The sequence below is a fragment of the Panthera pardus genome, unplaced genomic scaffold, assembly GCF_024362965.1.
Source record: "Panthera pardus isolate Hobbes unplaced genomic scaffold, ASM2436296v1 HiC_scaffold_23, whole genome shotgun sequence".
Classification (NCBI taxonomy): Eukaryota; Metazoa; Chordata; class Mammalia; order Carnivora; family Felidae; genus Panthera; species Panthera pardus.
In genome coordinates, this window is record NW_026526799.1 from 4,283,653 (window position 1) to 4,298,461 (window position 14,809).

General features: G+C 45.9%; 1 protein-coding gene across 14 annotated transcripts in view; it reads left to right on the plus strand.

The window, feature by feature from the left end:
- CPEB1 (cytoplasmic polyadenylation element binding protein 1) overlaps positions 1–14,809 on the plus strand; it is a 91,371-nt gene that overhangs the window by 69,310 nt on the left and 7,252 nt on the right. For 12 of the 14 annotated variants that reach the window (XM_019460371.2, XM_053888640.1, XM_019460366.2 and 9 more), the window contains 5 exons: positions 7,952–8,178; positions 9,911–10,163; positions 12,118–12,231; positions 12,484–12,588; positions 13,479–13,615. In XM_019460371.2, the coding sequence (XP_019315916.1) occupies positions 7,952–8,178; positions 9,911–10,163; positions 12,118–12,231; positions 12,484–12,588; positions 13,479–13,615 (836 nt within the window). The remainder of the gene's footprint in view (positions 1–7,951; positions 8,179–9,910; positions 10,164–12,117; positions 12,232–12,483; positions 12,589–13,478; positions 13,616–14,809) is intronic. The other 2 variants (XM_019460368.2, XM_019460369.2) reach the window with 1 other exon arrangement.

A 14,809-nucleotide genomic window follows, 5' to 3' on the forward strand; every position in this document is an offset into this window, starting at 1 on the left:
ACTACTGTGTCCCCAGCATGCAACACAGCACCTGGCTCATGGCTTTTTCATAAGTATCTGTTGAATGAATGATGAATGTTGAGCCACTGTGTTGTTAATCCTGAGTAGTTTTGAACTGTAGAGTTCAGTCAAGGTCTCCCCCATTCTTCTGCCTCCCACGTGTTTTGATCAGCTGGATGGATGGATTCTTCAGAGATCAGTATCTCTGAACCTCCATAGCTTCTAAGGCATGAAGATGCATTTACAGAAAATTTTGTCATACACTGGAACAGGAATTCTATCGTGGACTCAGGAAGTCTACTGAGAAATAGCATTTAGTGCAGAGATGAGGGAGGGCCTGGGAAGCAGTATGATAATAGGGTGCCTCCTAGGCAAGAAAGAAATTGGGTACAGGGGGGGCATGTGTGCTGACCTTACGTGGGACTTGGGTATGTCATTTCTTCAGGTAATGAAACTTGTCCAGTCATCTTCTCTCTCTAGAGGAGAAAGGCTCTGTTGGGTGCCACATTGCATCTATGGGATCCAGGGTCAGTGAAGGCAGCTCACACTCAGACGATAGCCCACCACCTGAATTGGAGTGTGGTGTAGACTGCAGGGTTGGGGTTCCAGGCAAAGAGCAGTCTGTTGTTATACCTGGAATGAGTGCTGCCCTCCCACTTCCTATCTGTGTGCCTTCAGATGGATTTTGAGCACAAACAACCTAGAGCTAAGGGTTGGGAGAGAGAAGGAAGGGTTCCAAGTATGTGGCCCTAAATCTCAAGCTAGAAATAATGGCTCCTGGTGTGGGTTTTTTCCATGATTACTCCCAGGAGTTAGCAGGCATCTGACTCTGATGTCTTGGGCCTAGTCTCTCCCGAAGCTGAGCTCGAACTCAGGGTCTTGGCAATACCCACATACAGTTCCAAACTCTTGCTGCTGCCACCATCAGGCTCTGGGTGACTTTGTACTCTTGGGGAAGGCTTCAGAAAATTCGAACAGTGACTCAGCTGTAAAAACCCACAGGAGCTGGCATAGAAGGGTGAAAGTGGAGAAAGTTAACAATCGGTCTAAAAATATTCCTGCTGATTTGGTCTCTTGTACCCTCTGAGGTAGCATTAATGAGCTGGAACCCTCTGCCAGGTCTTCTCTTCCCCGTGACTTCCCTGAGAGCTGTCTGTAGCTGATCCTGATTCCTGCCAGCATGTGAGTGGTGAATGGTGCCTCTGCTCCAAGAAGAGCACACTGCTTTTCTTAGTCACTTTTGGAAGATACAAGTGCCATATGCTTGGCCACCAGGGCTGGAGGTACTTGGTAAACGTCAGACTTCCTACGGTCCCTGAGTTGTGGAGTTCAGGAGTAGAGCAAAGGTCTAGGGCCCTGGATCCCATTGAAAAGTGACTACGGACTTCTCTCCACACTTACCAGCCCCCAAGCCATATAGGTTAATGCTTGACGTCTGGCCTCGGGGAAGCTCTGTGCCCTGTGATGGGGAGTGGACTTCAAGATACTGACCTGCAGCATAAATGACCTAGCACTTGCCCTGGATTTTAGATTGTGTAGCTTAAAGAGCGTGCCTTTCTAGTAGATATACTTACTACTTCAAGTTACGAAGAGGGAAACCATGGATTGCTAGCTTTTTGGCTCCTTCCCTCCTGATTCCCAGCTAGTGGGAATCAGTGCTAGTCACACCAGGGGAAGTATGGTGTCATGGGCTGAGCCAGGAGTAGGACAGGTTCCATCTCTTGAAATGAGGTTCCATCTTCCCTAGAAGCTTTTCCTTTGATCTGTAGATATTCAAAGAACTACCTGCTCAGGTGCCATGTGAGTAGACTGTATAGGGACACTCAGGTCACTCTAGGGAATCTGACCACAGGTGACAGTTTCCAGAAACCTGGCTCCTTCTTTGGGTTGAAGGAAATCTCAAACCAGGTGGAAAATCATAGGCCTGTTGATACTAGGTTTTTTTGTCTTCCCCATATCTTCTAATCAAACTCCTACTGTATTCTTGGCCCTCCCAATGTAACATTTGCAGGAAACTGCTGCAGTGGAGGTTCTGATGCGACCCAGGTGTGTGAATCCTGGGGCATCCTGATTTTTTGTCTGCTAAATGACATTGTCCCTTTCCCTTTTTCTTCTGTGTGGTTAGGATAGTTTTCAGTGAAGCACTCTTTCCTGCTTTTAGTACTTGAATGTGGAAGTATGTACACATAGCTGTGAGGATCCCAGCAGGTTACTGGGAGGATTGAGCAGGGAGGTGCTTCTTCTGTCCTGCCCTTCCTCAAGCGCAGAGTAGGCTCTCTTCAGCCTGTACCTATATATACTTAGTTCTCTTCGAAGAAAGTATTTGAAACTAGTGGAAGGAGTATTGTCACAATTTGATGTGACAAGTAACTCTACTTCTCTCAACCTCTGTTTTGGTGATGGGCTGGGTTGGGATGAGCTAAGATTTTTTTGCTCCGGTTCTGAGTTGCTGCTAGGTCAGTATTGTGTCCTTGAGTTGAATAACCTTGATCAAAAGGGTGCGGCCTCAGTGAGCATACTGGCTCTAAGGGATATGATGTTTCTTTCCTTTTAGTACTGCCCAGCAAATACTGATCACCTGCTCTCTGCCAGATGTTGAGTTAATTACTGTTGGAGTGGCTTGGCATGGTTGGTTGAGAAGGCAGAACTTTGTCCATATGTGTGCCTGCAAATATCCATACAAATGTTTTTGAGGCTTTAAAAAGCTTGTTTAAAAGAAGATTATTTCTCTAAGATTATAGTCTCTTATAGGCAGAGACTCCAAAGGTACTTAGTTACCATTCCCCACCCCCTGGGGATTCTAGGCCCTGTTACTTGTGCTTGATTCTCCTTTTCCGGTTAGATCCAGTTACCTTGAAAGAGGCAGAGAAAGTCAAATGGGAACGGACTAGTTTCACTTCGTGTCATTTAAAGAAGCCTTTTTGTTTGGGAATAATTTCACATTTACAGAAGTTATAAAGTTATACCAGGAATACATGTATTTCCTTTATCCGGATTCTCCTATTATTTTTTTATTTTTAAGTTTGTTTATTTTGAGAGAGAGCGAGCGAGCCTGCATAACCAGGGGATGGGCAGGGAAAGAGAAAATCCCAAACAAGCTCTGTGGTATTGGCGCACAGAGCCTGACAGGGGGATCAGTCCCATGAACTGCAATGTGAGATCGTGACTCGAGCTGACCAGCTGACTGACTGAGCCACCCAGGCGTCCCCAGATTCTCTTATTGCTGACATTTACCTTTATCATTTGCACATTATTGTACTTAAATATGTTCATAAGTGACAAAACGGTTCTCAACTCCATTCAACTTAAAGTTGATCTAATACTTAAACTGTTGTTCATAGTCCAGTTTTGTCAGGTAACCCAGTTGGATCCTTCATAGCACTTTCCTCTTCCTTCTTCTGTCTTAGCAGGTGGTGTCTGCCCCAAGCAGTAGGCCCTACCTCCCTTGGTTTTTGCTCAGTATGAGCTTACAGAGAATTTTGGTTGTCTTGAATATTTTTCACAATGTTCGCCTTGTTCCGGTCATCACTCTTTCTGAGACTATATTACCACAATCTATACCACTCTTTTATACTCTATGTTTGTTCCTGCTTACTGTCACTCTCCCTCTGTCCTCCCTACTCCTCACCCTGCACCCAACTAGTGTTTCCTGAGACCAGACTCTTTGGGAAATGTCCTATAGCCGCCTTGCTTTTTTTCTTTTAGGTATTAGTTGCCTTTATGCTGTAAGAGCTGTGTTTAAATAACCTGCAGAAATAATGACATATCAAAGGTTTCTGGGGCATGGTAAGGGGGACTGATTAGAAGAGTGATGTAGCAAGCCTCAGGTTTTTCTAGATGAGTGCTTCTCACACTTTAATGTGCACACCGACCTCCTGGGGATCTTGTTCAGAGCGCAGGTTCTGATTCAGTAGGTCTGGAGTGGGGCCCACGTTGCATTTTTAATGAGTTCCTACAGTGGCAAGGTTCTAGAGAAGTTTCAAGGCCTGGATGATTTAGTTCCCAAGGCACTGACCTTTGGTAGGCGAGAGAGCTTTGTCAGTAGTTGATGGTCTTAAAAGGAATTTGAACAAAGAGAGGTGTCAAGAACATGAAGACGAAAAGATGTAAAGTCCTGAGTATTAAAGGTAGCTAGTGAATGGTGCATTATAGGAAATACAACTCAGAATCAGAATTAGGTCTCACTCTGTCATTCACTAGCTGTTATTTATACAAATGCTTGCCCTTTGATCCTTGATCCTTGATCCTCTCTTTAAGATGGGGTAATATTACTTCTTAGGATTCAGTGAAGATTATTTACCTTCAGGTATAAGTGCTTCTAACAAAGTGTCTAGCACATGCTATATGTGCAGTAAATGGAAGTTGCTATTAGCAAGTAGTAGGAGCTTGATGGAACCTGGTCCAGATTGTAGAACAGACGATTGACTATGAGCCATGCACATTTAAGGAAGTGGAGTTCATTAGTGGCCAACATGGGTTGTCATGCCTTTATCTTTTTAGACAGGTATATTATCACATTTAGAGGAGTGCTGTAGACCTAATTCCTAGCTTTGACATGGGAATTTGACAAAGCCTCCAGATATCTTTGTGGGCATGGTTAAGAAAAAATTGCATGTGAGTTGAGGTGGATGAATTTGTGGCTTGTAGAATGGAGGCACCACCACAGTAGTGAACGGAAATTGACATGAATGATGAAAGTGGTCTCTAGTGGCATCCCAGTTTGCTTTTTGACTCTTTCAAATGCACGTTTTCTTTTTTCTTAAAAACCTTGGGTGAAAGACTCAGTTACTATGGCCTCGATTTGTTGTCCTTGATAGCCCCAGACACAAGCCCTCTGGGCCAGCCATCCTCCCTTGAGCTTTTTTCTGCGTGCTGCCTTATTCTGCGTTTTCCCTTGACAACTTCTAGAGCTCCCTACCGTGCTACCCCTTTTCCCAGGGTTAGCACACTGCTTTCTGTCTTGTTGCTCTCTGGTGAGTGCTCCCTCTAACCTCCGCACTTGCTGAGGGCTTTTACTTGTGGGTACTGTTTTGTCCAGTGGAAGATAGACATTCTTCCAAGCTGAATTTACCATTTATCTCAGGGTCATTCTTTCTGTTCCTCATTACTAGTTTCCCAGTCCTTTTCTCCTCTGAAGATGTCAGTATTTGTTTTATATTTGTTTATTTTAACCCCAGGCTCAGTTATCACCATGAGTCCCTTTGATACCCATATGGGCGACCTAGTCAATTTTTTAGACTCCACACTGCACGTCAGCCAGTCGGTGGTCACACATTATCTTACCATCCTGAAAACTCAGTCCTCACTGTTCATCCTGTCTGCCGCTTCACCTCTGTTGTAGCTGTCAGCACGTTGAAATTGCTGGTTTTCCATTTGCTTCAACTCTGTTGACCTACTTTGGTCTTTCACCTGTACTACATGACCCGTCACTCACCTCCTGTGTTGCTATTTCCATCAGCTCTTGTCTTGTTTCCTCCTTCATAGCCCCGTATGGGTCCAGTGGAGAGAAGGGCCCGTCGGGTTTAAGTGCTGTCTTTCTGGGTTGGGCCCTGGGTGCAGGTGTGGCCTTGCTGAGTTTACCCGATCAGCCTCCTTTGTCATCCCCCTAGAAGCTCTTCAGTATCTGCCAGGTGCCTTCAGGATGAAGTCTCAGTGCTCTAACTTGTTTTTCAAAGATCTGTGTAATTTGATTACTACCTCATTATTCAGCACGCTGTGAACTTAGGTTTGTAAAATGTGAAGAAAGAGGAGACCCTCCAGGGCATTGGTACCACGTGTAAGGCCGATGTGTATGATCCGTTAGTTTCCAGAGGTTTTATGCCAGGTTTTGCAGCACCCGGAAGGAGCCTGGAATAAATCTTCACACCTCCTGCCTTCTCAGGACATGAGCTCAGGGGCTTTGATTTTGTGTTTCAGTGAGGGAGGGGCTTGTCAAGAGTATTTGAGAATTTTGACAAGGACTGTTTCTGGTGGATGTCAGAGTCCAAACATTGAGAGACACTTTCAACATACAGTTATAAGCTTGTGCTTAGGAAACTGCTTTCAAAGGCCTAGTTAAAAGAATGTTTCCTTAAAAACACAAAGTAATAAATTAATGGACTCCTTGCTGTATATGGTACAGCTTCCCTCATCCTCAACACACATGCCTATTAAACTGGCTAGAATTAAAAAGACTGGTCATAACAGGTATTGGCCAGGATGCGGAGGGACTGAAACCCTTATCATTGCAGGGGGAAATGTAAAATGATACACCCCCTTTGGAAACCAGTGTAACAGTTTCTTTAAAATTCAAGGATGTATTTGTCAGAATAAAATACACATATCCGCAGTATCCTCTGCATTTAAAGATACACTTGCCTTATCTTTATCTGAAAGGGAGGCCATTTGGCTAAAAGAGAGCGGGCTGAATGGCATGTGTGTCTGGTTCCCTGAAAGCATGCTTTCACTTTGACTTCATGTTTGAAGAGGTTTATTCCTGCCTCTTGGGACTCAGCACAGCCCCCAGCAGGCATTCAGCCTAGCTTGGAACCGGAGAGGAAACCCACCCTGGTGACCTGTGTTTCACTCCCTGACCAGTGAGGGGAGCCAGTCACAGCCACCATCTATGAAGCACTTATGCACACTTCAGCACGTTACTTTGGTTTCACGTCACAGCCATTTGAGGTGGATGTTTTCCCCTTTCTTCAGATGGAAACAGTATTGGATTCATGCTTCTTCCCTAGCCTTCGTGCCACCGTGCTCCGTGGCAAACGTGTTTATTCCTCCTCCTCATGGATAGAAAGGTGTGCTTTCCTTTGGATTCCTTAATTCTTCAAGGCCATGGGTGGAAAAATGTTCTCTTCTGTCCACTTTACCTCTCTCATCTCTTCTGGCCTTTGCTTCGCTCTTTTTTTGATGTTCGGTATTTAAATGTTTACCGTGTGCTGGGCACTGCTCTGCTGAGCACTTGCCATCTGCTGTCTAGTTATTGAACCTTCCTGATGGTATTATGAAATAGTTGGTGCTCCACTCGTGATGGCTGTGAGAAAACGAGGACTCTGCTTCCCGGAGCACACAGCCATGGAGAGGTGGTGCTGACCTCGGGTTCCATTCCAGGTTTATCTTAAGCCAGAGTGGGCTTAACCATCTGTCATTCTGCTCCATCCTCAGTGTCTGAAGTTCAGGGTGTATGGGAGAGAGTCTGTCTATGCAGGAACATGGCATAAGGGAACTTCTCCGGCAAGAAGACCTGCTCCTTCTGAACCAGACTTGTGGGATGTGTCCTGAAATTGTATGTTTTAGCTATATAGTGTTAGGTAGGAATTCTTGGGGCGCCTGAGTGGCTCAGTTGGTCGGGTGTCCGACTTCAAGTCATGATCTCACGGTGCGTGGGTTCAAGCCTCGCGTCAGGCTCTGTGCTGACAGCTCAGAGCCTGGAGCCTGCTTCACGTTCTGTATCTCCTCCTCTCTGTGACCCTCCCCCACTTGTGCTCTCTCAAAAGTAAACATTAAAAAAAAAAAAAAAAGGTGGGAATTCTTTGAATAAATGTGTTGGCAGGCAGTAAGGAGGGAGTGTGGCTTGGGCTTCCTAATGGTTCTGAAGGTGTCTCCTGAGGCAACATGGATGTGTGTATTCAGATATTAATAGCAGCTGTGACCAGGGTCCCCATTGGCACATTTCCCAGATACTGTTACTGACCCTTAAGTCTGGGTGGCAGAGAGCAGTTTTGCTGCTGCTGTCACAGCAAGAACTTTGGTCTTCAAAAAGCTGTCGTGTAACTACCTCTAACGGGCCCTGGTTGGCCGTGGTAGGTGTTGGAGATTTGTCTACTTGTTATACTCTAGTGATGGTTCTGCCATGTTTCCAAGGTTGTGCCTTTGTGTATCTTGTTGGGTGGGAGAAAAGGGAAGGACTGTTGACTGGGAAGAAAACGAAGAGGTCATGAGACCTCCTTATTTCTTTTTCTCCTAGTACTGAGCATGCTCCACAACCCACTGGGCAATGTCCTGGGGAAACCCCCCTTGAGCTTCCTGCCTCTAGACCCCCTTGGATCTGACTTGGTGGACAAGTTTCCAGCACCCTCAGTTAGAGGATCCCGCCTAGACACCCGGCCCATCTTGGACTCACGTTCTAGCAGCCCCTCTGACTCAGACACCAGTGGCTTCAGTTCTGGATCGGATCATCTCTCAGATTTGATTGTACGTAACTTGTTGGGGAGTGGGGTGGGCAAGGCAAGTGAGTGTAAAAAGGGAAGTGTGTCTGCCAGAATGCAGGCAGGAGGTGGAGGCCACTGTGTGTGTGTATGGAACTTCTCAGTGGAGAGGAGGATGCCTTGTGTGCTCACAGAGCGATCCGTTTCAGGACCCCAGCTGCCAACTCTCTTTTTACAAGATACTTCCAAGAGTTTGGAGAAATAGTTAATTTCAAAAGTTAATTTGGGAGTCTTGGCGTTGCTCTGTTTCTTGACCTGCTTGGTCATTTTCTTTAGCCTCGAAACTATGTGTATGGTTTACGTACTTTTACATGTTTTACCTCAGAATTTTTCAGTGATGGTTTTAAAAATTACATTAGTAATTATCAGCTAGGATTTCCATCCAGATCAGACTGACTGTAGCTCCCACATTCTCTTTACTGACCCAGGCCACGTCTCAATCTGAGGCTGTGATGAATCTGTTAAATGTTGCCTTGAGTTAATTTATGTACTACATGCTCCTTATCCATGGCTACGTGTGACGTGTGTGGCACCAGTGCTAAGTGGAGCTGGCAGGTGGATTAGAATAGATGAGGAATAGGGGACAGTAGAAGTAAATATATGGGCGTGGCAGTGAGAAAGCATCCTAAAATAAAATGCAATTATCAGGAGCCTTCTGAGCCTGACTTTCTGTGCTGCCAACCCCACTCCCCACCTGACTGTTGAACAAATAAGAAGGCTTATTTTCCTGCCCTCTGCTCTTCTCTGTCCAGGATTGGCAACGTTGGATGTGGCTAGTTTCCTATCCATAGCATGACCTTTTAGGAGGACCCACCTTGTCACCTGTCAGCCTGTCCTAGAATATGAGAGCTGGCCTTGTTTCCACTGCTTGTTGATTTTATGTTTAGGCCATGTTTCCAGAAGGGTAACCACAAGCAGGTCCCTTCAATGATCTGGGCTGTAGTTTAGTCCCCTATAAAATGGGGTTAGTTGCTTCTAGTTCTATTTATGTTAATTTAGATGGAGCTCAGTCTTGGAAATTTACTTCATAACTGACTTAACAGTTTGGGATTTTGTTTGAAGAACTTTCTCAGATACCCTACCCCAAAGGCTAACTGATGAAGGGATACGGGCAGAAAGCTCACAGAAGAGGTAAATAGAGGCAAAGCCTCTATTTAGGAAATATTGAGTCATTTGGTTTTTTTGATAACGCAGTATTATTTTTACCTGCTTAAGTTAGTAATAGAGCCTTGACACAGGCTTATAGTGAAACTCATTCTCTTCCACATTTCTGATAGAACACGGAACCCTTATAGAAAGCATTTTGGCATTCTCCATGTAGGAATCGGACAAAAACAAAACCAACACAAAATTAGAAGAAGCTATACATACTTCAGGTTTTTATTTATAATCCTGAAAACTTGGAATGTGTCTGAATGTTTAACAGGGGAATAGGTTAGTGAAATGTAGCTTGTTCCCTAAATAGAATATCATAAATTAATTAAAAATTGTTATGAAGACTGCCTGGCAATATGAAAAAAAAAGTTGAGTTGGGAGAAAAGAATTTGTTTAAATTCAGTATAATCTTAAATTCAGTATAATCTTAAAAATGCATGGGAAGAAAGTCTGAAAGAAAATGTCAGAGCTATATGGTATTTTTTTTCATAATTGCTGTAGTGTGATTATTTTATAACAAAACTGTCCTTTAAAAACCTATATCTTCCTTTTTCCTCCCCCAGTCAAGCCTTCGCATTTCCCCTCCTCTGCCCTTCCTGTCCCTGACAGGGGGTGGTGCCAGAGACCCTTTAAAGATGGGGGTTGGGTCCCGGATGGACCAAGAGCAAGCTGCTCTCGCTGCAGTCAGCCCCTCCCCAACCAGTGCATCAAAGAGATGGCCTGGAGCTTCTGTGTGGCCATCCTGGGACCTCCTCGAAGCTCCCAAAGACCCCTTCAGCATAGAGAGAGAGGCCAGGCTGCACCGGCAAGCTGCAGGTGAGTGTGGCTGTCACCCTGTGGGGGCCTGAGGCCTCATTCTGGGCACAGAGAGTAAGTGACCTTAGTTCACAGACTGAACTGTCCAGAAGAGGACTTGGTCGTGTGTTGAGGTCTCTGGATCTGCAAAGAATGGTCTCTTCTGTGGAGTGAGTGCTAATGGGACAAAAACTCAGGAACTTCTTTGAGGCTGAGCAGAGAGGAAAGAAGCTGTGCTCATACAGAGTGGGACCCATTTCCAGTTGTGCTCTTTTGTGGAGATTGGCTGAGTACTAGTGTTGCTTTTGATTGTTTCATGGGTGGGTGTCTTCAGGAGGAATCCTGGAAGTGATGCCCAGAATTTTGTCTACCTCTCCCCTTTCTAATTCAAAGACCTGTCAGACATAACCCCTGCTGGAGCTCTCTTCCCCTGAGGGATGCTCTGTTGGGTAATGGGTCCACGTGTCAGCCTCTAAGGTAAGGAACCCTTAGGTTCTCTCAGGAACCCTTAGCTTCTGTCATTTAAATGACCTTAAACATGCATTGAATCTATTCTTCATCTTTTACCAGTAGTTGGAAGTAAATGGGTCTTAATAAGTCATTCTTGACTAAGGCTTCAGGGAGGTGTTGTTCACCAACTGTTCTTTTAAGGTTCTGGAGTTGAGGACTATAAGTGAGTGTTGAGTTTCTCCATCCATTTGTTTCTGGTGGCTTCAGATGTCTGTCTTTCCAGTCACGGAGCTGGGCCTGATCTCATTCTCCTCTGATAGTCCTGCTGCCCTGTTCACATAATGGTTTTGGCAACCCATGTTTGTACTAATGCCATTGTTTTTGGAATGACATTACCTTACTCCTGGATGAGGCCGTTATATTGATTTATGTTTTTGTTTGTGAAATATTGCTGATGGTGCCCAAGTTCTTGGCGTAGCAACACATTGGCCTTTTAAGGAATGAGCTTCCACGTCATTGTCCTGAATGGAAATGATGGTTCATTTCACTGGCTATCTGCCCCATTGCCGAAGGAGTAAAATGGGCAAGGATTAGCCAGTCCCCACTGAGACTAGTCCCTGATCTGGAGAGGTACAGACTGAGTGGCGGGCATGATTAAAGAGAGAAGGCTGAGCTGAGAGGCCAAGAACAAAGAGGCCTCTAGAAGTTATCAGAACAGGCCACACAGAAGATAGTTCCTACTCTGTCCAGCAAGAAAGGTTTCTTAACCGGGTGTTGTCAGAGAAACTTCACAATGGGTTTAGACAAACTTGGATTTGGTATAAACAGGAAGCAGAGTAGTTGGGGAAAAATCAACATTATCTTACAGTGTTGGCATCAAGGAAGGCCCAGTGTCTGTCCAGGTGCCATGGAGACAGCTCTGGCAGTGATGGGACATGGTTCTGATGCAGGGAGCAGTTGAGACGTTCTTGTCTTTTGGGTTGCTAATGGTGGCTTTTACTGGCAGTGGTCCTGACTTCTGTGACTGATAAGTTCAGAGTGCAGACAGGAGAACAATAGAATGTTCCTTATTTGAATATTTAGGGAGAAGGCCAGTTTGGACCAGTAAGTCTGTAGAACATTGTATACAAGATTGCTCTGTTTATTTTAAAGCAATTAGAAATTTAAATCCATTAGTATTGTAAGCCATGACTAGGTAAAACTGCTTTGTGGTTAGCTTATCAGTTATATGTTTGAAAATAGCTTGGGTCGTGATCATTTTTACCCTACATAGCTGCTTTGCCTTTCCTCTCTGTTCTAATGGAGACAGAAGTAGTGGTTTAGAATTGTCCTACTGGGCCAACTGGTTTGATGAGGCATAAGGTTCCTTGCCTTTCCGAATACTGGTGGATGTTCTCCCAGCGGCCAGGCTAGAACTGTGGCCTGTGTAGCTCTCCCCAGATGAGTTCATCCCAGAAAGGAGCAATGACTTTGTTGACTCTGACCGGTTTCTTTCTCTCTCTGTCGTCTCTGTTGTCAACCAAAGCTGTGAATGAAGCAACCTGTACCTGGAGCGGCCAGCTTCCTCCCCGGAACTATAAGAACCCCATCTACTCCTGCAAAGTGTTCCTAGGAGGTGTTCCTTGGGATATTACGGAAGGTGAGCTGCCTCTGAGACCTCCTACTTGAGGGTGGGGCATGTCTCTCTAGAGCATTAAACTTGGACCTAAACCTGTGGCTCCCATATTGCTTCTGTCTGGTGCTTACACCCATCACCTGAGACCCAAGATCACTTCCGAATTGTTTGTCAAGGGAGGGAAGTCTGGGGGAAGAATGCCGATGATCCTGTGCTTGGGCCTTCCTGGGGAGAGTGGTGCCTCAGTTTCTGCCATTCTTTTCCATCGCTTTGCAGCTGGATTGATTAACACCTTCCGTGTGTTTGGCTCTTTGAGTGTGGAGTGGCCTGGTAAGGATGGCAAGCACCCCCGGTGTCCTCCCAAAGGTAATATGCCTAAAGGTAATACAGACATGGTAGGAGATTTTTTTTTCCCCTCCCTAGTATGTAATTGCACTGAGGGATGCTGGTATGTCCCAGCCGCATGCTGGTAACGTGGTTTGGGCACTCCCGAGCACAGAACTTTGGGCTGACAGCACTTCTCTTCACCCTGGCACATCCTTCTGCTTCCTCTGAGCTAATGTTCCATCAGTCCACATTGACACTGCAGTTGGAGCTGTCTGGGAAACTTCCTCGTGCACTTCCCTCCAAACCTGAACCCCGGCAGCTACTTTCCTCTCAAAATGAGGTGTCTGAAAAGCTTTCCTTTGCCTGCCTTTCTTGCCCAGTTACATTGTTGCCTGACCTAATTCTGAGATCCCTTTGGAGTTGGCAGGAATGAGGACCAAGCATCTGACTCCTCACTGGTCTGAAATGAGATCCCTTCCCTGTAGAAAGGAGCAGGTGCTATTTTCACTCTGCCCCATCTTCACTGAAAATGTTCCGATAAACTGAACCACTGGTCTAACTAGGCTTTTAAAGCAATATCTCCATGGCCCAGCAGGCTGGCCACAGACCTGCCCTCCATCCTGCCCCCAGGACAGCCTGGCTCTGCTGACCAGAACATGCTGTGTGCCCTGGGACGGATGGCTGCGTGGTTATGATGGGATCCTGTGTCCCACCTTGCTGGTCCCTTCCTTCACTCAGGTGGGAGACGATGTGCTTCTCCCTCCCATGGCCTGGCCATCTGACACAGCAAAGTGCTTCCATTCAGAGACTCTGCAGGAGTGGGACAGAAATGTGTTTTACACGTGAGACTCTTTCTCCTGGACAAAACTCCCTACTGCGAAACCAAGACTGAGGAGTAACCACCTGAGGGATGTTAATGCAGTTTCTCCTTTTATTGGAAATAGGGTATGTGTATCTGGTCTTCGAACTAGAGAAGTCTGTCCGGGCCTTGCTTCAGGCTTGCTCTCATGACCCGCTGAGCCCAGATGGCCTGAGTGAATATTACTTCAAGATGTCCAGCCGAAGGATGCGCTGCAAGGAGGTGTGTTAGCCCGGGGTCCTCTCTGGGTCGGGGTAGTTGGTGCATGAGGCAGTGGGTCTCCCACAGGTGGGTGAATATGCAGGCTGCTGGATGAGGATTCTTGTTGCGGCCAAAAGGCTGCTCCTCCTGTTTTACGGTAAATACAGCAAGATACTCTGTTGTGTTAGAAAAACAAAAATCTTTGGTCCTCAATGGTGTATGTGTGCTCCTGCCTGTGGTGATCAGGCTGTGTCCCAGCCCTTACTCCAGCCAACACTTCTGTCCCAAACCTCTAGTCCTAGAAATGAAAACAACAGCTTTCTCCACTTGGGTTTAACTGATAATCTACAGCTGTTTCTCCCTAGACCTGCCGTCAGGCTGTGCCTTGCAACCTTCCTGTCTCTGGCGGGTAAATTCCTCTTTGGCCCACACCGTCTGTGGATCACCTCTGCACTCCCATTCGGGGCTTCATTAGCTGTGTACGTTCCTCCATACACTTCTCTCTCCTTTTGCCTCTCCTGCTCCTGGCCGTGTCCGCCTGTGCCCTGAGCATCATGGGTCTCTAGCATAGGTACTCTGCCTGCAGCCCTCACTGCACGTTCCTGAGCCCTGTCGCAGACTTACTGAATCAGTTTGGGAGGAGCTACAGATTCTCCACTTTGGACCATGCTCCCCAATGGTTCTAGCAGTTGATGCTTGAAAACCACTTGTCAGAGGAAGTTTGGCGTTGAGGAATCAGTGTTGTTTTTTTTTTTAACGTGGTTCCAGAGAACATCACTTTCGTGACACTGGACTAGATATTTAATATATCTGAAACTTCATTTCTTTGTGTATACAAGGGAAATGTGAAATGCCTATTTTAATAAAAAGATCAGCAGTTGCTAGGGGTCGGGGGAAGGGAGGGATGCATAGGTGGAGCACAGGGGATTTTTAGGGCAGTGAAACTACTCTGTTGTAATGGTGCAGTCATGTCATCACACATTTGTGGAAACTCCTAGAATGTACAACAGACACCAAGACTGAACTCTAATGTAAACCATGGACTTTGGGGGGCTAGTGATGTATTGATAAAGGTTCACTGCTTGTAGCAAAGGTACCTCTCTGGTGGGGGATGCTAATATCAGGGGAGGCTGTGCATGCGGTGAGGCGGCAAGGAAATGGGGCTCTGTACTGTCAGCTCAGTTTTGCTGTGAACCCTAAAACTGCTCCAGAAAG